Source organism: Suncus etruscus, chromosome 12, assembly GCF_024139225.1.
Source record: "Suncus etruscus isolate mSunEtr1 chromosome 12, mSunEtr1.pri.cur, whole genome shotgun sequence".
Taxonomy (NCBI): domain Eukaryota; kingdom Metazoa; phylum Chordata; class Mammalia; order Eulipotyphla; family Soricidae; genus Suncus; species Suncus etruscus.
The window spans coordinates 90,608,721-90,631,635 of record NC_064859.1 but is presented as its reverse complement, the minus strand read 5'-3'; the positions used below and the strand labels follow the sequence as shown (position 1 = coordinate 90,631,635).

The 22,915-nt window shown below is 46.3% G+C and overlaps 1 protein-coding gene across 1 annotated transcript in view; it reads left to right on the top strand.

Annotated features, from left to right (window-relative positions):
• The window catches only part of KIF3C (kinesin family member 3C), a 58,600-nt gene extending 49,324 nt beyond the window's left edge, over window positions 1-9,276 (top strand). Inside the window, 3 exon segments of the mRNA XM_049784470.1 lie at window positions 8,089-8,197; window positions 8,346-8,518; window positions 8,842-9,276. Coding sequence (XP_049640427.1) covers window positions 8,089-8,197; window positions 8,346-8,518; window positions 8,842-8,935 — 376 coding nt within the window. The 3' untranslated portion in view covers window positions 8,936-9,276.
• Window positions 9,277-22,915: the final 13,639 nt, after the last annotated feature.

Sequence of the window (22,915 nt, the reverse complement as noted above, 5' to 3'; positions counted from 1 at the left end):
TTCAATGGAAACTTCTAGTGTCCTACTAGCTGCATTCCTAATTGCTTGACTATCAGGAAATGGTGCAATATGTGCTTGCCTAAGTGATCTTGAACAGACAATATAGCATATACTTATTGATAACAGCCTAAATTACTCCGGAATGTGGTCTTAAGGAATGGGGCCTAGTTTCTGATAACTGTACCAGGCAGTTTTTACTCTCCTCCGGGCTAAGAGCTAAATTATGTCCTGTAGCTGTACATTCTTTTCTCTTAGCTCAAAAATTTACAGCAAGACTGCATATTGCTTTTAGGTGAAAAGCTGGGCTATGGCAGAGAGAACAGCAAAATGTCCTCAAACAAGTCAGTCCCCAACATCTCCCCCTTTCTCTTCTAATAAAAGAAGGAAAGTCGTGAGCGGGTGGAAGAACCGTGTCTTAGGCATACAAGGTTTGACCAGGTCGGACACGGCCAAAGCCGCATTTAACAGGTGGCTACAAGCGCCGTGGGTGCGCGCAGAGATCCGAATTATGCGTTGTAGCCTTTTAGGGCCGTGCCCTAACTGGGACCTTGCTAATCCCGTCGTAGGTGTCTCCACAGCCGAGAGCACAAGTGCCGGAGCGAGCTCCGTCTGTTAGCTATGCGCTCTATCTCCTGGAAACTAGTGGCTGGAAAGGCGGCTTGGTGACTAAAGCCAAGTTTTCACAGGAGTCACGCGGGGTTAGACGCTGGTAGTTAACCTGAATAGAGGTTTTTGCCTTTTCATCTACCTGGTTATTAATAAAGGCAGTAATTTTGCGGAAAATCCATGGGCCAAGAGAAAAGAGCAGCATGAGGCTAATAAGAGGGCCCAAAATAGTGGACAAGATTGTGTGGAACCAAGGGGAAGAGAAAAACCAATCCTGGTACCAACCTTGTTCTTCATCGAAATGTTTTTGAAAATCTTTTATACCATCACCAATATGTTGAACGCTATCTCTAACTAAACCTGTTTTGTCTTTAAAAATACAACATTGTTCCTTAAGGGCTACACAGATTCCCCCTTTCTTCAAAAAAAGGAAACCAAATTAAAGCATGGTGGTTTTGCTGCACTATCTTTGCTAGGGATTTAACAATGTGCTTTAAGTGTTGTAAACTTAGTTTAAGTTTGTAAACATTATTAACAACAGTTATACTTAAGGCATTGACAGATTTTAGAGTATGAACCAATGAATAAATTATTGTGCTTACAGCGGTAGCACCCAGGCCTATGATTAAGGCTAGGGTGAGAGCAGGTTTGACAGGTAAGTTAGGCATTAAAACAATGAAAACACAGTAGTTTTAGGACTGAAAAAACAAATGTGAAACAATGGGGGAGATAAACCAGTGAAACAGGCAAGAAACGTTAAATTGGGGGCAATTATGAACTGAAAGGAGGAATTAATGACAAGAATTTGATTACAATTTTCAATAGGGGGAATTATATTGGGTACCAAAAGGCAAAGTTCAAGTTTTACCACCTGTTACAAGGTGATGCTGAAGTGAGGCTTGGGGCTGGATCGCAGAGCGAAGGGGTTAGAGACAGGCAGGGGGTTACCAAAGCAGAAGGGCGGTTGAGATGAATAGCAGATAGGCAGGGTCAGTGATGGTGGAGGCGTTGACCATCTGCAGGATGAGGTTCGAGGTGGGTGAATAGCAGGTACCGAAGGCGTCTGCGTCTGGACGGAGGGCGGAAGCGTTGATCATGACAAGGATGAGCTGAGAAGAGGAGGGGGGTCCGGAAGACCGCGTGGGCTGGAAGGGTGGGGAAGCAGGCAGAGTCCTGAAGAGCTCAGGGCATGGGAGAGGTTGAGCTGACATAGCCAGTGTGTTCTGGGGAATGGGTGAATGGGCCAGGTTGTGGCAAAATTGATTGGGGGTGGCTCACTCTTCCTTAGCACCCATGGTGAGGGCACAAAGGGCTACTTCCAGGATGGGTTAGGGGATGCGTGGGAGGGGTTTGGCTATGTATGCGGCACCATAAAAGGGGAAGGGAAGGAACCAGAGGTGTTGCCATCGTCTTGCAAGGGAGTGAAGTGGAGCAAACAAATTAATGAAGCCTTGGTGCGAAGGGGGTGGTTGGTGGCAGTGGGCATCAAGGACAGCCAGGCAGAGTACCAATTTCAGCATTTTCTTTAGGCAGAGTCAGTTAGAAACAGGTTCGCAGTAATGGCAGCTAGCAGGTGGGGTGGCAGGCTTTTTGAAGTGAATGAGATAGGACTGCAGGAAGCTGTAGGAGGTCTATAAGAAAACAACTTGGCAGGAGGTAAAATGATTATTTTTGAATGCCACAGAAATGCCTTCTGACTTTTGCCAGACTTTAGCACTTTTAAAAAATCTTATAATTAATGATAGCCAATTGTTCAAAAGCCTTTAAACTGAACTTAAATGATTTTTTTTTTTAAACTTCTTAGTTATTATTTTAAAGCTAGATGCTTCTTTTTCTAGCCACATTTGGCCTTATAGTATTGGCCTTAACTACACACAGCAGAAAAACTGGGGATTGCAAAGTCCAGAAATTCTCCAGGAAAAAGTTATTCCTGATGGCCATTTGAGAAATTTTTGGGGTTTACCATCCCCTACCTTTTTTGCCATGCTGATAGAACAAAGCTAGCTGAGCACAGGATTTTTGGCAGGATTTCACAGTTTTAGATGACGAGACTAAGCCAGGTAAAAAATTAATTGAAATTTTAAAAATGGATAAGGCTTTAAAAATTGTATTTATATGAAATGCAAAAATAACAAATAGACAGACAGAACAAACACGAAACACAACATTGTGGCCACTTTCACGCATAACACACACACATGAACAGACAAGAGGACTTATTCAAAATTTGCATTGGAAAAATTGACAAGCGCTTTTAAATATTTAGCCGGCATGTTTGTAAAAAAATTGTTAACGTAGCTGGAGTGGAACTGCTGAAAATAAATTTTAAGGTTTAGCTTTAACACAAAACATTTTTAAAACAATTGTAATTTAAAGTTGAAAACATAAAGTAAAATGTTAGCAGTTAAAATTTTGTTAAGTAAATTGCTTAGTGAGCACTGTAGAAGGAGTCTGCACTCTGAAGTATGATATCATTTGCTGTAAAGGAACAGGTTTGTTATAAATTGGTTTTACAGTAGAATAGTAAGACAGCTGTAATAAAGTGTTAAAATTTTTATGATTAAACACAAGAGTATGAACTATGATATTAAAGGTATAAAAAACTGACTTTAAAAAACAACTGTTTTTACTTTGAAGACTTAAAGTGAATAATTTGTAAAAAATATTAGATACCAAAATTGACAAAATGTTTAGACATATAAAATATAGTTAAAGACATTTGATGCATTTACACACCTAGAGCTTAAGACCAAAAATTATTTTTAATACTTGTTAATTTGCTTATAAAATTTAGTTACTTTTTATGATACTAATTAACAATATTATTTTAAAAAGGGCTAACCACAACATGAACAGAGACAACTTAAGATTAAACTTGGAAAAATGCAAAATTATTTGTACTTACCTTTGAGTTTTAAAATTAAGCTTGAAATTAAGAAAAAGAAATAAAGCTACTTAAGGTTTAAGTTTATGAACAATAATTTATGAACAAATTTATTTAACTAGTTATTATATTGTTTTTTTTTGTTTTTGTTTTTTTTTTTTTTTTTTTGAAATGGCTTTTATGCCACTGTTTGAACTGCCTAACCACTTTTAAGGTTCAGATTATTTGGTTTAAGTTTTTCAAATGGCAATGCTATTTTGCTATATTTATATGCATTCAAAAGAGCTTAGGCTTAGCTTAGAGTTTTGGAATGTTTACACATTATTGTTAAGGAAAGCTGACCAACTTATTTTGCTCACTTGTATTATTTTAGTTTTTAAAAAATTAACTTTCTAAACATGTGCAGTAATTTTAACAAAGGAGTTTTGCTTTTCTTCCCAATGCAGAGGTAAGAAAGACACCTGTGTTATATTTACAAATTATTCTTCAAAAAACAAAGTTAAAAATGTTACAAAATGTTATTTAAACGCAGATTAAGGAGCTTAAACTATTAAAAAATGCCCATGACATGAAACTATTTTACAAACTTCATATACTTTTAAGATTAAAAATAATTTTAAAAAAGACTTAAATTTTAATATTTGTGTGTTTGTTTAAGTTTTAAAGCACGAAAAGGTTTTTTGTTTACTGATAATTTGTTATTACAAGTAACAGAATTATGACCTTGCTTTAAAATTTTTTGAGAGGCATGAACAAGGGTGTTTCTTGCTGTTATTTTCCTGTTGCTGTGACACAGACTTTGGAGAGTGACTCAGGTACAGAGCTGCTGACAAGCTAGGGTTTGGAAAATGTACACTGCGCCTTTAAAAGCTTAGAGGCCGAGCTTACAGCGCAGGGAAGAGAGAAAAAAAAAAAAAAAAACGGCGGGCCTTTTTTTTTTTTTTTTTTTTTTTTGCATATTATTAGCTACATAGAAACTTAGTTTTAAAAAACAGGTACGTCACCTTTGCGTAGGTTAAACCTTATTATGACATTTTGTAACACATTTAAGACTTTTTAATTTTACCAACTGTGGCCTTTATATTTAGAAAAACATTTCAACTTAGGCATCCCAACTCAGGAAAAAGGAACAGTTGTAGCACCAGAGAGACAATTATAAAAGCCTGAGGGAAGATAGGCATTTGTATTGTAAGGGAGGTTTTCGCCCTGCTTGCTAAAATTGCTGAAGCGGCGCATGGCCAGGATGGCGGGGGGGGGGGGGGGGGGGGGGGGTTAGCAAAAGTTTGTTGCCGCGTGTGGAACCGGGTTTAAGCTGGGATTTGGAAAATGGGCGCTGTCCCTTTAAGGTGAAGCCAGCGATGAGCTCAGAGATTAGAATCTGTGCTTGCTTGCTGGAAGGAAAGATTTTATGGGAGAAGAAAAAAGTTAACTTTGCAAGAGTTCAGCTTTTCAGCGGGGGAGACAGCGCCGCCCCCAATAGATTTCAAGCAGGAGAGCGTGTAAGGGGCTGGGGTCACACGGCTTGAAACAGCTGTGAGGCTTTTCCAATTAAAGGCTTTGTATTGTTGCAATTGCTGGTTAAGGAGGGGAGTTGGTGGAACAGGGACGGAGCTGAAGCTAGGGAAGTGAAGGGCTGTTTAGGATTTTGCACAGAGGGTGCAGCGGCAGAAGTAAAGATGAAGGGTCAGAAGAGGAAGGAAACTGAGAGACAGAGTTAGAGCGAGAGGGAGCCCAGGAACACTAGATTTTTGGCAAACATCATGAACAAATATTAAAAAATTACAAATATCTTTTTTGGTAACCTCTATATGTCTGGCTTTCAACTCAGACTGTATATATTTAATGAATTTAAGTTCAGTACTCAAAGAATTACCCATGGTAGCGTATCCTATGGGTTAAGCCCCAAAAGCCAATCAGGGGCGGCGATCGGAACGACTGGAAAAACTGCAGTTTAAATATTTGATTAAGGCTAACTCGTTTCAACGCTTACCCTGATGAGGTAATTTCCGCGATTTACGAAGGAGCTCTAGACTCGCCGACCTGTAGTCGTTCGGAGTGTGGCGGTGATCTTCGAGCCCAGCGTTGGGCGCCAAAATGCAGGGTCCAGAAGCCCCCCAGGGGGGCCCGGCCAGCAGGAATTAGCTGGGAAGGCTTCTCAGACGACCGCACTTCTATTTTGCTGAGTAGAAGCACAACCACACTGTAAAAAATCTGAGAGAGGTTAATAATAAAGACCCAAGGCAGCGTCTCACTGTTCAAGGGTGTCTTTATTGGCTACAGTTCCTTCTTAAATAGTGAAGGAGAAAAGGGGCAGTACAAAGGTGATGTCAATCATACTTTTGGCGCGAAGGCTCATAAGGAAGTGGGCAGTGGGCTAGGGGCTGGATGACCTTCAAGCTATGCTGAACGTGCTGTTTCAATGGAAACTTCTAGTGTCCTACTAGCTGCATTCCTAATTGCTTGACTATCAGGAAATGGTGCAATATGTGCTTGCCTAAGTGATCTTGAACAGACAATATAGCATATACTTATTGATAACAGCCTAAATTACTCCGGAATGTGGTCTTAAGGAATGGGGCCTAGTTTCTGATAACTGTACCAGGCAGTTTTTACTCTCCTCCGGGCTAAGAGCTAAATTATGTCCTGTAGCTGTACATTCTTTTCTCTTAGCTCAAAAATTTACAGCAAGACTGCATATTGCTTTTAGGTGAAAAGCTGGGCTATGGCAGAGAGAACAGCAAAATGTCCCAAACAAGTCAGTTCCCCAACACCGTCCAAGGCTAGCGCAGGCAAGGCAGGCACCTTACCTCTAGCGCCACCGCCCGGCCCCTATCCAGGTATTTCTTGCCCACAGTGATGCTTGGGAATCCATGCAATGAACTCTGCAGCCTCTATGCCAAGCATGTATTCCAGCCTCCTTTTGGTTGCTTGTTTGTTTTTTTTACAGTTGGCTTGGGGGGACCATATGTGGTAAAAGGACCGAATCCAGGTTGGCCCTATGTAAAACAAGCTGCTTACCTGCTTTACTATTCAACCAGCTCCATAGATACATAAATTTATTTCTAGACTCTCAATTCTTTTGCATTGATTGGTATTACTATACTTATACTTGTTCCATGCTGTCTTGATGGCTAGTACTTTGTCTTTGTTGTTTGTTTTGTTTTGTTTTTTTGTTTTTGGGTGACCAGCAGCGTTCAGGGTTGCTCCAGGCTCCTGGTAGGCTCAGGGAACTATATGGGACGCTGGGATTCAAACTGCCATCCTTCTGCATGCAAGGCTAATGCCCTACCTCCATGCTGTCTCTCCGGCCCATCTTTGTTGTCTCGTTTGTTTTGTTTTGTGATTACTCCTGGTTTGTGCTCAGAGATCATTCCTAGCAGGGTACAGGTGATCATCTCTACTCTGTAGGGTCAGCTACATACAAGGCAAATGCCCTACCTGCTGTACTCTCTCTCTCTCTGACCCCAGAGGCTAACACTTTGTAATGCGTTCAGATAGCAGCAAATGTGAAATGCTCTTGCGGGGGGTGGGGGGGTCACACTTGGTAATATTCGGGAATCCAGATGTCTTTAAAATAGTTACCAGTAGGAATATTCCCAAATATGCCCTTGATGTTTCTCCTTGATAACAGAAGATGGTTTTATGAGGGGGATAGGGTGGAATTTTTTTCTTCGGGTTTTGAGGACAACCCAGTGGTGCTCAGAGATCACTTCTGGCTCTGAACTCAAGAATCCCACCTGGTGGTGCTCAGGGGATCATATGGGATGCTGAGGATTGAACCTGGTTTGACTGGGTCTATTCACTGTACTACCCCTCTGCTCTTTTCTTTTGGGGAGGGGTCATACCCTACGATGCTTGGGGGTTACTCTTGGCTCTGCACTTAGGAATCATTCCTGGTAGGTTTCGGGACCATAAGGGATGCCAAGTATTGAACCCAAGTTGACCATGTGCAAGACACTATTGCTCCAGCCCTGTAACCGAAGATTAAGCCTGTTTTTCTACTTTGCTTTGTGCTCTCTCCTATGAAGGACACTGAGCAAGCTACTCACCAGTGACGTTGTGTAATATGTAAAGTCAGTGTATGAAAATCCGAAAGCTGAAATGAAATCGGGTTTCCTTTCTTCATTTCAGCCCCTCTGTCCACCAAATTTTTTTTTTTTTTTTTTTGGCTTTTGGGGCACACCCAGTGGCACTCAGGGGTTACTCAGGGGCCATATAGAAAGCCGGGATTCAAAACAACATCCATCCTGAATCAGCTACGTGCAAGGCAAATGCCCTGCCACTGTGCTATCACTCAGCCCCACTATCCACCATTTTTACTAGGAGGTGGCATGGAAAAAGATCAGAATGGAGAACTATGTGTCTCCGTATGTTATCCTGAATTAGTTTTATTAGCACAAGGAGAACATTCCAGAACAGGCACTGAGCAGGGTCTCCTGGTCCCCTGAGTAGTTAAAGTACTCAAGATTTCACTTTTCTCGTGTGTGTGTGTGTGTGTGTGTGTGTGTGTGTGTGTGTGTGTGTGTACGCACGAATATGTGTGTGTGTCAAGGCCTGTGTGTGTGTAATTCCATGCTCCTGTGGCTTCTTCCCCGCAGCAACAACAACCAGATGAAGAAGCGGCCGACCTCAGCTGTAGGCTACAAGCGGCCCATCAGCCAGTATGCACGGGTTGCCATGGCCATGGGGTCACACCCCAGGTATCGGGTAAGAGACTGAGACTGGGACAGAGGGGCGGGAGGGCCCTGCTTTGTCTCCCCACTTCCTTCTCTTTTGCTGCCCTCGTGCTTCTGGGACACCAGAAGTCAGGGTTCTTGGGGCCACTGCCCTGCCTGATGTGACATCCCCACCACAGGCTGAAAACATCATGTTCCTGGAGTTGGACGTGTCCCCTCCCGCTGTCTTTGAAATGGAATTCTCCCACGACCAAGATCAAGACCCCCGCGCCCTGCACATGGAGAGGCTCATGCGGCTGGACAGCTTTCTGGAAAGGCCTTCCACATCCAAAGTGCGGAAGTCGAGATCCTGGTCAGTCCCCCAGGGCCGGAGGGATGGGGTGTCTGGGGAACTACCATTCAATGAAGGCCGAACTGAGTTGTTTTGGGGAGAGAAAGGACTCGGGCATGGGGCTGGGGTGATAGCACAACATGCATTTGCCTTGCATGTGGCTAACCTGAGATGGACCCGGGTTCGATTCCCAACATCCCAACATGCCAGGAGTGACTACTGAGCACAGCCAGGAGTAACCCCTGAGCGCTGCCGGATATGGCCCAAATGTCAAAAAAGAAGCAGAGAGGAGCCGAGTCCCCACTTAGCCCTGGTACCTTATTCATGTTCTTTTCCCTCCACAGGTGTCAGAGTCCTCAACGGCCTCCACCCTCTACCGCACACCCCTCGATGGCCGCCGCCGCCCTGCACCCCACGGCCGTGCTGGACCACGAGTGAAGCCCTCCTCAGCGGCCCACAGACTTCGGGGTGGCCCAGGCCCCCTTCGCTCTTCCCCGTCCACCACCTGTGTGCATGTGCGTGTGTGTGCGTGTGCGTGGGGCCGAGACCCCAGTGGACATGCCTCTGCCGCCCTCCACCCCTTTATTTAATGCCCGTTATTTATTCGTGGAGCCCAGCTAGTGGGGGAGCGAGTCGCCCCCCAGCCTGCTGTGGTCTCTGCATCGCCTCCTTTGCGTCGGACTGACAACACACACACACACTCCCGCCCCAGCTCCAGCCCCGCCAGCTGCTCCAGAGGGAAGGAAGGTGGCCAGTGCCTGAGCAGAGAGAGTCTGTCCTGGCCGGTGGCCCCTGAGGCCCTCCTGAGGGCCTGGCCAGTCCTCCCAGCCCAGAGCATGCTGCTCTTGTTTCTGGGCCTCACGTGCCTCTTTTGGCCTCTTGGGCTCCTTCGAGAACTTTCGCAGCTTCCCCGACCCGGCCTCCACTCTTTCACGTCACAAGAACCGCAGTGTCCACTTGAATGGGAGGGAGCAACGAGCCCCCAGTTTCTGCCTCCAGGAGACTTGCAGGACGACGATGGAAGCATGATAGAGACAGTGGCCTGAGGAAAACCGGGGGTGTTTCCTCCCCACCGAGAAGGGACTGGTCTATCCACTGGTGTCTGATGTTCGTGAGACAAGACTCCTTCCGACTTTCATCTTGCTCCCTGCAGTTTTTGTGGTCACACACCGTGTCATCTCCCCCTGGGGCTGGCCACAGACTGGACACAGGCTTGCTCGCTCCTTCAGCACAGGAGAGGAGACCCAGGCATCGCCGCCTACCTTGCCCAGAGCCCCTGTTTCAGAGAACTTCCTCAGCATCATGCAGATCTTCTGGAGAGGTCCAGATACCTCAAATGATAAGTAAAATTGGTACCAAAACAGAACTAGAGAGAGATGTTAGTTTTAATCCACTGACATTTTTACCTTTTGGTGCAAGGGCAGAGAGATGACTAGGAGAGAAAATAAGTGACTTGAAGATACCCGGGAGTCTCCTTGCATGAGAAGGGGACGGCCACTGAGGGACAGGCAGGAACCCAGAGGTTAGCTTGACACGGGTTTGGACAGTGATTCTTCATCAGGAAGTAAACCTTCCTGTGTGGGCAAGTTGTGTTAGGAGCCACCTCTGACTGGCTTTGACTCAGGCTGCCATGGTTTCTGCTCTGCCTACTCCACTCGGTGGTCGGGCAGCTCGGAGGTCCTTTGCTCATGGCTCTCTCAGTGCTTTCTTCTTCTTCATCAGCGCCCAGGGGACACTCTGAGACACAGGATTCCATCAAACTGTGTAGAAGCAGCTTCTCTCACCTGGGCCAGTGGCCTGGGTGCTGGGCAGAGTGACCCCAGGCCTTCCCACTGAGCGCTTTCTTGTCTGTGGACAATGCAGCCTGTGTCACCTACTCTTTGATCTCTGGGGCACAGGAGCTGCCTTGTCTGGTCACTCACCCCCACATACAGTCTGAGAGCACAAAATCCCCAGCGTCATCACCCCAGAGGTACAGTGGACAGGGGAGCCCCAACCTGCAGTCAGTTCTGTAGTTTGCACTTAATCTCCACAGGGACTCAGTGCAAGGGATGCTAGGAATAGGGTGGGGGTGACTGTCTTGGCCTGTCTCTCCTTTTCCCTCCCTCTCTTTCTCTCACACACACACACACCTTTTTGATGTATCAAATCAAATGCTGGGTTGACAAAAGTGAGGCCCTCATCATTCAGGGCCACATCCCCACGTTCTGTTGCTCTGGTCTTTCTTTAGGACAACTGTCAGTGATGCTGCGGCCCCTCTGTGATGACAATGCAGGACACATGTAAAATAGAAATATATATATAAAACATGACCCTCTGTCTCCGTGGCTTAGGATGAGGCCTGTCTGCAGGCCGCCACCCTGTTCAGACGAACACAGTCGATAATAAAGGAATGAGTATTGATACCTGCCTGCTGGATTTTGGCTTCTTCCTCCTTTCACTCTTCCATGGCTTTTCTTCACTCTCTTACTGTTTTATTTTTTTCCCCAGGGTGGGGCTTTCGGAGTCATTGGAACCAAGCTACAGTTTTCATACCTTTACAGGCAGCTGTGCCCACTCGCCACTGGACCACCGGTGCCACTGGTTATCAGATCTTTCGGGCAATAAAAGAATCCAAAGAGCCTGATAGCTCAGGAACGAAGGCATTTGCTTTATACATGATTGACCACTTCCTCCCACTTCCACTTTCCCCACCCTGTTTGATCCCTAGCATCATATATGGTCCTTAGAGCCTGCCCAGAGTGATCCCTAACAGCCAGGAGTAAGCTCTGAGCACTGTCCAGTGTGAACACCCTCCTTCAAAAAAAAGAAATCTGGGTCCGGAGAGATAGCATGAAGGTAGGGCATTTGCCTCGTATGCAGGAGGACGGTGGTTCGAATCCCGGCATCCCATATGGTCCCCTGAGCCTGCCAGGAGTGATTTCTGAGCATAGAGCCAGGAGTAACCCCTGAGTGTTGCCAGGTGTGACCCAAAAGCCCCTCCCCCCAAAAAAGGAATCTGTCTGCCTAGGCTGATTGGGAGGGTAGAAGTGAGGCTTAGCCTCATGGTTCCAAGCCAGGTGATTTTGTCACTACTTCCAGGAGTGACCTCTGAGCACAGAGCCAGGGTTAAAACCTAAGTACCTTTTTTAGGTGTCACCCCCCAAAAAAGGGTAAAGGGAAGGTAGATATTCAGGAACATGCTAGTTGATTTTTTTTGTTTGTTTGTTTTTGGGTCACACCCGGCAACGCTCAGAGGTTACTCCTGGCTCCACACTCAGAAATCGCCCTTGGTAGGCTCGGGGGACCATATGGGATGCTGGGATTCGAACCACTGTCTGCCCTAGATCAGCTGCGTGCAAGGCAAACGCCCCACCACTGTGCTATCTCTCCGGCCCCCGTTGATTTTTTTCTATGAAGGAGTTGGTTAGCAAAATAATTCTGGGAGCCTGAAGTCTGTCAGAGTTTTCACGTCAGCCAGTATCATCCTGGCCTGATTGTGATCTGTTACAGCACTTGATAAGGGCCCAGACTGTGTCCAGACGAGCAGCCAATGCCCTGAGCTGGCTAAACTCAACCTGTTCCTTCCTTTATCTCTCAGCCTGGAGAGATTAAAGCGGGAAGGCTTAAAGACAAGAGGAGCCTGTGACAAGTTGTGTTCTTCATGATCAACTCAAGACTTGACACCCTCAGGGTTTATGGACTATAGTGGATAAATTATTGTGTGCCTTGCACACATCCAACCCAGGTTCCATCCCCAGCACCTGAAATGGATTCCTGAGCATTATCAAGGGTGGTTCCCAAGTCCGGAGCCAGGAGTACCCTCAGCACTGCAGGGTGTGTTGCCTCCACACATAACAAAAAGGTGACGAGCCATCCTCATTTTTCTGCCCAGGGCTTCTTACCACCCTTTGGGTCTACTTCCTATTGCCTGGAGGCCATTACAGAAAGTGAACTACAGAGTTCACTGCTACAGAGTCCTCAGATGTCCTAAGGGGCCCCCATGCAGAGCGTGGCTGGAAGCTCACTGCATTGGAACTGAAGGATTTCTGGGGGCTGCCTCGTGGGGAACCACATGCCAGCCCTGAGATCTGATAGCCAGTGTTTGAGGGCATTTGCCAGGCACGGAGGAACTTTCCACACACAAGATCACAATCCTCCTAAGTAGGAATTCTTGTCACTGGGACAGATGCAGGGAAATGAATGCACTTAATTAAAGATGTGACGAAGGGGCTGGAGAAATAGCACAGTGGTAAGATGTTTGCCTTGCATGCAGCCAACTCAGGACAGATGGTGGTTCAAATCCTGGCATCCCATATGGTCCCCTGAGCCTAACAGGAGCGATTTCTGAGTGCAAAGCCAGGTGCCGGGTGTAACCCAAAAATCAAAATAAAAAAGATGAAAAGCACCTAGAACCTTCTGGAATGCAGGCTGATTTATTTCCTCTTCAGTTTGGGGGGCACACCTGGCAGTGCTCAGGGCTTACTTCCTGCTCTGTGCTCAGATCACTCATGGTGGTATTCAGGGAACCATAAGGGATGTCAGGCACAAGACTAAAAAATCAACCCTTGTACTATCTCTCCTGCCCCCAGGCACAGGGCAAATGTCCTAACCCCTATACTATCTCTCTGGGCCCCAAAATTGGGGGTTATTTTGTTTCTATTTGGTCAGTCTCCCCAACAGTATTTGGGTCCACAGTGTTGGGGTCTACTAGGGCCCCACTCACTTGGCAGTGCCAAGGAGGCCCAGCAGTGCCAGTATTGAACCCAGGGCCCTGAGCATGCCAGCCTTTGAACCATCTCCTTGGCTCCCAGACATTTCCTTCTTCTGTGCTGCACTGCCTCACCAGTTTGTACCCCAGGAGAACAGTCTTTCTGCCTGTCTTGAAAGAACGGTAGCTCACGTCGAAGGGCAGAGGAGCTGAAAGAAAATTGTCTGGGCTGGGAGCTAGTACAAGGCTGAAGATGCTTGCCCAGTGTGCAGCTCGTCTGGGTCCATTCCCAAGCAGGACTGGGGGTGCCCCCTGCACACAGAGTAGCAAAACAAATAAAAGACCCTAAATAAATAAGAACTGAGTCTCCAAGGGGTTGGGGTGATAGCACAGCAATTTAGGGCGTTTGCCTTGCACATGACCGACCCGGGTTCAATTCCCCGCATATGGTCCCCTGAGCCTGCCAGGAGTGATTTCTGAGTGCAAAGCCAGGAGTAACCCCTGAACCTGCTGGATGTGGCCCCAAAACCAATAAATAAATAAGAATTGAGTTCGGGGCCAGTGAGGTGGAGCTAGAGGTAAGGTGTCTGTCTGCCTTGCAAGCGCTAGTGTAGGACGGACCTTGGTTCGATCCCCCGGCGTCCCATATGGTTCCCCCAAGCCAGGGGCAATTTCTGAGCGCTTAGCCAGGAGTAACCCCTGAGCATCAAACAGGTATGGTTTGAAAAACCAAAAAAAAAAGAAAGAAAGAAAGAAAGAAAGAAAGAAAGAAAGAAGGAAGGAAGGAAGGAAGGAAGGAAGGAAGGAAGGAGGAAGGAAGGAAGGAAGGAAGGAAGGAAGGAAGGAAGGAAGGAAGGAAGGAAGAAAGAAAGAATTGAGTCTCCAGATCTGGAATCTAGAGGCTGGATTTGAAAGGCCCCATTATTCTTCCCTAAGATAGTGGCTCATGGGGTCGGGCGGTGGCACTAGAGGTAAGGTGCCTGCCTTGCCTGCGCTAGCCTAGGAAGGACCCGGTTCGATCCCCCGGTGTCCCATATGGTCCCCCAAGCCAGGAGCGACTTCTGAGCGCATAGCCAGGAGTAACCCCTGAGCGTTACCGGGTGTGGCCCAAAAACCAAAAAAAAAAAAAAAAAGATAGTGGCTCATTCAGGTGGCTTCGACAGTGTATGAACACCACCAGATATCAGAAGAGGAGCACTCCAGCTCAGCCTTCACAGGCTGTTTGCATGCTCCTGGGAGGCTGGTCTAAGGAGGTCTTTGTTTTCAAAGAGTAAGAGAGGGGACACTTGTAAGGACTTGTCTTCCATTTAGCTATGCCAAATATGGTCCCCCTTCCCCCAAACACCAACAAGCATCATGCCCACACAGAGAGCCAGTAATAGCCCCTGAGCACAACCAGGTATAGCCCCAGACCCCCACTCCATCTCACCACATACACACACCAAACTGGAATCTCAGTTCTCTCGCCAGCAGACATGACCTTGACTAAGGAATGTAAGTGCAAGTCAGCCAGAGATTGCTAAAGACGATCTGACTTCCCTGACATCACCCTCATGCTCCTCTTCCCTCTTCTTCAACCTGCTGAAAACTCAGTGTATCTACCAAAATGCAGCTAGTTGACAAAGAGAAACTGGGAAGATCATTCAGTGTGTTAGTGCACATGCTTTGTATGAACGAGACCTGGATTCTAGCCTCAGCACTACACAGTGTCCAGAGCACTGCCAGGGGCAACCTCTACTCACACAGCTGTTGAGTCCTTGAGCATAGCTGATGTGGCCCCGCAAAACAAAAGTTTTATTGAGCATCGATTATCCATACGTGTTAGAGAAGCAAAATGAATAGAGACCAAATTTGCAGTACTTGCGATGTTATGCAATGGTCAAGTTCATGTCTTGCAAGCATGAGTTCCTGGGCTTTGAAAAGGAAGGGAGGGAGGGCGGGAGGGAGGAGGGAGGAAAAAGATGAAGGGAAAGGAAGGAAGGGAGGGAGGGAGGGAGGGAGGGAGGAAGGAAGGAAGGAAGAAGGAAGGAAGGAAGGAAGGAAGGAAGGAAGGAAGGAAGGAAGGAAGGAAGGAAGGAAGGAAGGAAGGAAGGAAGGAAGGAAGGAAGGAAGGAAGGAGGAGGGAGGGAGGAAGGAAGGAAGGAAGGAAGGAAGGAAGGAAGGAAGGAAGGAAGGAAGGAAGGAAGGAAGAAGAGAAAGAAAAAGAAAAAGAAGAAGAAAGAAAGAGAAAGAAGAAAAGAGAAAGAAAGAAGAAGAAAGAAAGAAAGAAGAAAGAAAGAGAAAAGAAAAGAAAGAAAGAAAAAGAAAAGAAGAGAAAAGAAAGAAAGAAAAGAAGAGAAGAAGAAAGAAAGAAGAAAGAAGAAAGAAAGAAAGAGAAAGAGAAAGAAAGAAAGAAAGAAAAGAAAGAGAGAAAAGAAAGAAAGAAAGAAAGAAAGAAAGAAAGAAAGAAAGAAAGAAAGAAAGAAAGAAAGAAAGAAAGAAAGAAAGAAAGAAAGAAGAAAGAAAGAAGAAAGAAAAGAGAAAAGTTTGCAAAAGGTACAGGTTTGCTCCCCAGATCATAGTCCTATAAGCACTACCAAGTCTGACCCCTAACCAAATATCTCATATTGTCCTCTCAAGCATTGCCTGGAGTATTTCCTGAGTGCAGAGCCAGGGGTAACAGATGGGCATCACCATATGTGATTCCAAATTGAAATTAATTAAATAAATAAAGAATAAGAGAGCATTTGCATTTCATTGGTGAGACCTGGGGTAGGCCTTCACTGCAAAAAGAGAAGAGAAAAACATCCTGCATGTCAGATGGTGATAAGAGTGAACAGGGGGGGGCCGGGCGGTGGCACTAAAGGTAAGGTGCCTGCCTTGCCTGCGCTAGCCTAGGACAGACCTCGGTTCTATCCCCCGGTGTCCCATATGGTCCCCCAAGCCAGGAGCAACTTCTGAGCACATAGCCAGGAGTAACCCCTGAGCGTTACCGGGTGTGGCCCAAAAACCAAAAAAAAAAAAAAAAAGAGTGAACAGGGATATAAAGCAGAGAACAGAGACAGGGCGTTCAAGATGGTGAGGGAGGAAGAAGAGAGGGCGAGTCTGAAAGTTCTTATTACGGAGGTGACTTCTCACCTGGAGTGGTAGTACAGTGTATGAGGTTGACCTGGGCTCAATCCCTGGCACCATATATGGTCCCCTGAACCTACCACGAATGAACCTTGAACACTGAGTTCTGAGCACTGCCAGGTATGTGCCTAAAATGAAAACAAATAAAGGGGGGCTGGAGAGATAGCATGGAGGTAAGGCCTTGCAAAGGTAAATGCCTTGCATTCAGAAGGCTCGGTGGTTCAAATCCCAGCATCCTATATGGTCGCCTTAGCCTGCCAAGAGCGATTTCTGAGCATAGAGCCAGGAGTAACCCCTTCGCGCTGCCAGGTGTGACCCAAAAACAAACAACAACCAAGGAGAGATCAGAAAAATAGCACTGCGTAGGGCATTTGCCTTGTACACAGCTGACCCAGGACTGACATGGGTTCGATCCTCGGTTTCCCATATTGTCCCCTGAGCCTGCCAGGTGTGATTTCTTTTTTTTGTTTGTTTTTGTTTTTGTTTTTTGTTTTTTTGGGCCACACCCAGCGTTGCTCAGGGGTTACTCCTGGCTGTCTGCTCAGAAATAGCTCCTGGCAGGCACGGGGGACCATATGGGACACCGGGATTCGAACCAACCACCTTTGGTCCTGGATCGGCTGCTTGCAAGGCAAACACCGCTGTGCTATCTCTCCGGGCCCCGCCAGGTGTGATTTCTGAGTGCAGAAACCCCTCCCCTAAAAAAATAAAACAGAAAAAAGGAGGTGCTTTTATTTACTTTTTAAAGGAGGTGCTTTTATTTATTTATTTTTTTTATTTAGGTTACATTTGGAGGTGCTCAGGGGTTACTCCTGGCTCTGTGCTCAGAAATCACTCCTGGCAGGTTTAGAGGTGGCAGTTTTGGAGGACCATAAGGGATGCCGAACCTGGTTGGCTGTGTGCAAGACAAACGCCCTCCCTGCTGTGCTATCACTCTGGGGCCCCCAAGATGGTGCTTCTGAGCAAATTAAATAAAAAATAATAATAAATTAAAAAAAAAAACTGTTGGCTTTTTGGAGGGGAGAATTCCAGCAGAGGGAAAGCAAACTGGGCGGGCATGAAAACGACTGACTTGTACAAGGACCAGCCACCAGACTGCACCCCAGTCACCTCCAGGCAAGAAGGAGGAGCAATGGCACGGAGAAGAAAGGCCAGTGAGGGGGTAAGAGCTGTTTCAGCTGGGTCTGTTCTCTGCAGAACTTCCAACCCTGCAGCACAAAGCCCTGTGTGGGTCACTGTTAGAAGGAATTGGGTAGGAATCTGCATGTGGGGGCCAGCGTAATAGCACAGTGGGGAGAGCTTTTGCCTTGCAAGAAGCTGACCCAGGTTCCTATTCCTGACATCCCATAAGGTCCCCTCTGCACAGCCAGGAGTGATTCCTGAGCAAAGAGCCAAGAGTAAACCTGAGCATCACCAGGTAGGGCCCCAAAACAAACAAAGCCTGCATTTTATTTGAGGGGTTTGGTTTAGGGGCCACACTCCACAATGCTGGGGAACATGTGATGCTGGGATAGACCCCTCCCGTTTCCCACATAGAAACCTCATCTCTGCATCTACATTTTAAGGAACTTTTAAGTATCTTTCAGTGTAGCATTTTGTGATTGGGTATTGGCCTTGTATGCAGCTGTCCCAGTTCAATCCCCTGTGCCCCCTATGGCCCCCTGAGCCCTCAAGGAGCAATTCCTAAGTACAGAGCCAGGAGTAACCTCTGACCACTGTTGGGTGTGGCCCAAGAAGCAAAAAAAAAAAAAAAAAGTAATTGTGTAATAACTTATATAAATGAGGCTCAAGATAGTACAACAGTGTAAGGCACTTGCCTTGCACACAGCTGACTCAGATTCGATCCCATGAGCCCCATCAGGAGTGATTCCAAAGCACAGAACCAGGAGTAAGCCCTGAATACCATCAGTTATAGCTTGCAGATCAAAAGAAAAAGAAATTACAAGGTCATTTAAGGGCTGGAATGCATCCAAACATGCAAGAGACTCATATTTAATCCCCAAAACCACTGGAAGGAACCTTCCACCCCCAAATTATAGAATCAGACATAGCCACTGAGCAGCTAGAGTCCAAAAGAAAGGAGAGAGGAATTGGGGGTCAGTGAGATAGTACAGAGGACATTCCTTTTTCTGTTTTGCAAGTCTGGTTACAGAAAGATTTTTCTAGAGTATGTTGTTTTTGTTTTGGGGTCATACCCAGTGGTACTTAGGGGTTACTCCTGGCTCAGCACTCAGGAATGGCTCCTGTGGGCATAGAGGACCATGTGGGATGGCAGGGATCAAACCCGAGCAGACTGCGGTCAGGGCAAACACCCTACCTGCTATACTATCTTTCTGGCCAAGAGGTATTCCAGTTGGTGACATGTTTTTTTTCTCTTCAGAGATGTTTGTGGGATTTTGAAAGCGTTTGGGGCTCCTCACAGGGTCAGACCTTTGTTCTCTCTCTAAACAAGAGAATAAGGTTTCTAGAAACCTTCATATTGTGGCGCCTAATATCCAGAAGTGCTTTCCAGCTGGAGAGATAGTACAGGGTTTAAGGTGCTTGCCTTTACAAACAAACAACCAGTTGAAACGCAGGCAATACATATAGATCTCCCTGAGCCCCAACAGGAGTAAGCCTTGAGCACTGCTTGGGTGTGGCCCCAAACCAAAACCCAACAAACAAAGCTCCTGGCTCTGCACTCAAAAGAAACCCTATTTCCAAGTGTCTGGGAGGCAGGAGGAGGGAGTCACATGCTTCCCCCAACAGGTTGCAGGATCCAGCATGCCTTGCTACCCCGGAGGTCTGTGGAACCCAGAAGTCTCCCCAATGGCTTCATGAGGAATTTTGGTTTCAGTCTGGCAAGTACTTTTGGGTCTTCCCCAGAGAACACACTTGAAAAGTTGCCTTTTTGTAGTTGTTTCTGAATGGGCTCGTTTTGTTGGTGGAGTAACTTAATGCTTCGTGTCTGAGGTCAATAATAGAGATTCATTTTCCCCCAGGTTTTTCATGTAGTGCATGCTCAAACTGAGATTACACTAAACCAAATTTGTGCTGAGCACGGAAAGACCAATATGCAAGAGACAAGAGTTGGTGCAAGAAAAACAGGTTTGTCCAGGTAATAGCCTGAGATTGTGGGTTCCCCACCCTGCCCCTCAAAAACAAAACAAAACAAAGCAAAAATCTTGCCTGCACAGTCACAGAAGTGTTCTTTCTTTTTATAGAGAAAGAATAAGGCAGCACTTTTTAGGAGGTATGGATAGGCAGGGCCTACCAAGCAGTGTTTTGGAGTGTGCTATGCCTGTGCTCCCTAGGCTTTGAGTTTCTGGGAAATACCAAGGCTACAGTGGGTGATGTTTAGGAGGCCAAATGTGTAGGGCGGGCACATGCAGGCGACCCCAGGAAAGCACATTTTGAGGAAGGGTGAGAGGCAGCCAGGGCGGTTGGGTCCCAGAGACACACTGCATCTTATCTGCAGACCTAGGAAAGGTTTTCTAGGAAGAATTCAATGTATCTTGAAGTTTCAGAGACAGCACAGCGGGTAGGGCTTTGCACACGGCCAACCTGGGCTCAATCCCTGGCACATCATATGGTTCTCTGTAACTCTTCCCCCAACTTTCTGTTTCTCTAACTTCTTTTTTATGTTTTTAGTTTTTTTTTTTTTTTGGGGGGGGTGTCACACCCGGCAGCACTCAGGGGTTACTCCTGGCTCTATGCTCAGATATTGCCCCTGGCAGTCTTGGGGGAACCATATAGAATGCTAGGATTCCAACCACCGTACTTCTGCATGCAAAGCAAATACCCTACCTCCATGCTATCTCTCCGGGCCCCTAACCTCTTCTTTTGGTATGTAAAAGCCCACTTGGAGTACAGGGTTCTAGAGACTAAAGAGTCTTGCTTTGGAAGAGAGTAAGAGGAAGCACATGGCAGATAGACAGCACATGGCAGAGGCTGCACATGGCAGAGGAAGGCCATGAGGAATAAAGCAAGCTGACTACAATGCATATCTTTTTTTTTTGGGGGGGTGTCACATCTGGTGGCACTCAAGAGTTACTCCTGACTCTGCACTCAAAAGTTGCTCCTGGCAGGCGTAGGGGTCCATATGTGATGCCAGGATTCAAACCGGGGTCCGTCCTGTGTAGGCCGCGTGCAAGGTAAATGCTGGCCCCTGAATATCTTTTCTGACTGCTGTGTGTTATTTCTCCGCCACTACCCTGCTTCATCAGACCCATCCACTTGAGGGGTTAGAAACACACTGCCTGGGGCAGCCTCACCCAACTCATGAACTTTATTTATTTTCTATTTTTATTCTACAGTCCCCCAAGCCCACCAGGAGTGATTCCTGAGTACAGAGTCAGGAGTAACCCCTGAGTACCTCTGGGTGTGGCCCAAGAACAAAGTTAATAATTCAATTGTCTTTATTTTGACTTTTGGGAGAAGAACAAACTAAGAACAGCTGTCCCTGCCCAAAAGAGCTTGCTGATTGTTTTTTTTTTCAATTTATGAAATTAGCACTTAATTTCTGTGGGGCCAGTTTGAACATGAGGAGTTGACGTCAGCATCTCTAGCCTTTGGAACTTGGGAATAGTTCAGTGGACAGTTTACAACCTGTTTATGCTGCTTTCCAATGGGGATATTTTTAGACCTTGACACCAAGGAAGTTCCTTCATAAGTAGCCAGTGCAAGACTCATTTTTTAATTTCTTTTTCCTTTTGACCACACTGGGCAGTACTCAGGGTCTACTCCTGGGTTGGTCTTCAAGGCTAGAACTTGTGCCTCCTGTGTGCCAAGCATGTGATCAGCCCTTTGAATCATCTCCTGGGCCCTTGATAAAGTTGTTTGAGGGATGTTTTGAGCCGAACCTGGCAGTGCGCAGGGCTTACTTCTGACTTAGTACTTAGGGATCGCTCCTGGCAAGGCTCAGGGCACAATGGTGCCAGGGATTGGCCAAGGGCAAGGCAAGTGCCCTACTTGCTGTGCTATCTCTCTGGCTTCTCTTTCTTATTTTTGAGAAATAATGTTTATAAATTTCACTTATCCTCATTTATTTATTGGAGGGGCCCCATCAGAGGAGCTGTGAGCCATTCCCATTACCTTATTAGGAGACCAGGCAGGTATGCAGGATTGACCCGCACACACTCTAATACTTTGGACTATCTTCCTGCCACTACTTGCCTACATTTTAAGTAAATAACAGGGATGTGGCTCCGTGCTAGAACACATGCCTTACATGTATGAAACTCTGGGCTTAATCTGGGGTATCCACAAAACAATGTTAAACAGACAACATAAAGCTAATAGTTAAAAATATATTAAAGTTGGGCTGGAGAGATAGTATAAAAGTTAAGGTGCTTGCATACCATGTGGCTATGGCTGCTTCAACCCGGGTTTGAGTGACACTGCATATGTCTTTGACACCACAAGAGAGACCCCTGAATACCACCAGCTGTGGCTTCAAAACAAAATAAACATTATATATATTTATTTAGTATATATACATATATCTGTTTGTGTGTATATTAAAGAAGGAGCCAAAGAGAGAGCAACAATAAACACATGCTTTGTATACTAGAGAACTGGGTTCCATCCCTGCACTGCATGGAGCAAACCCTATGTACACAGCCAGGAGTAACCTCCGAGAACCACCAGGTGTGACTCAAAAGCAAATGATAACAACAACCATATGCATGATATTATTCATGCACATATATAAAAATCAACTAGGTCTGGGAGAAAACTCATCAGGCTGAATGCATATTGAGCAGGCAGGAGTCTGTCCTGGCTTTGATTCTGGCACCGTATGGTCCCCTGGCTCCTCCTGAAGACATCCAAGAGCACTGAGTGGAAACAACCATGGCTGTTCTGTTCCCCTATATAGTTCCCCCTCAAAAAGGGGGGGGCAGAGCAGTGGCTCAAGCGGTAGGGCATTTATCTTACACGCACTGACCTAGGACGAACTGCGATTCAATCCCCTGGTGTCCCATATGGTCCACCAAACCAGAAGTGATTTCTGAGCACATAGCCAGAAATAACCCCTGAGAGTCAGTGGTGTGGCCCCCCAAAACAAAACAAAAACAAAAAACAAATTACATAAAAGAAAAACCCATACCCTATAAACTGACTTGCAGTTTGTCTGGGAGATGCATTTGTAGTGAGGGAAGGTGTGAAAGAAATCAAGAACCTGGGTTAGGATCCAAGGTTCAGAAAGGACAAAACCACTAGGCATTGGGGGACTTGGGGAGCAGAGCAGCACCTCACTCAAGCACCAAACTTGCCCTCCCGAATTGGAGAACCAGAGCAACCTTTGACTCTTTTTGCCTGGTGCAAGAGTCTTGTTTTCTCTGTCAATAAAACCCCTCAGGTTTTGAACTTCTGAAAGGTGATTTATTTCCCCTTAGAAAATCCAGCAGATGAGGAACCCTGGAGGTCTACTTGGCATTCTAGAATCTAGACCCTCTCGGCTCCTCAGGTCTGTGGACCCAGCCACAGGGAATTGTCAATTTACAGTTGTCCATAGAGCTTTGACTTGCTGGATTCAATCCACATCTTGATTGCCTTTCATCCTGGTGGGATGAAATGCAGGGGAAGGCAGGGTCAAAACAATTCTTCAGCAGGAAAGTGTCTCCTGCACTACTAGG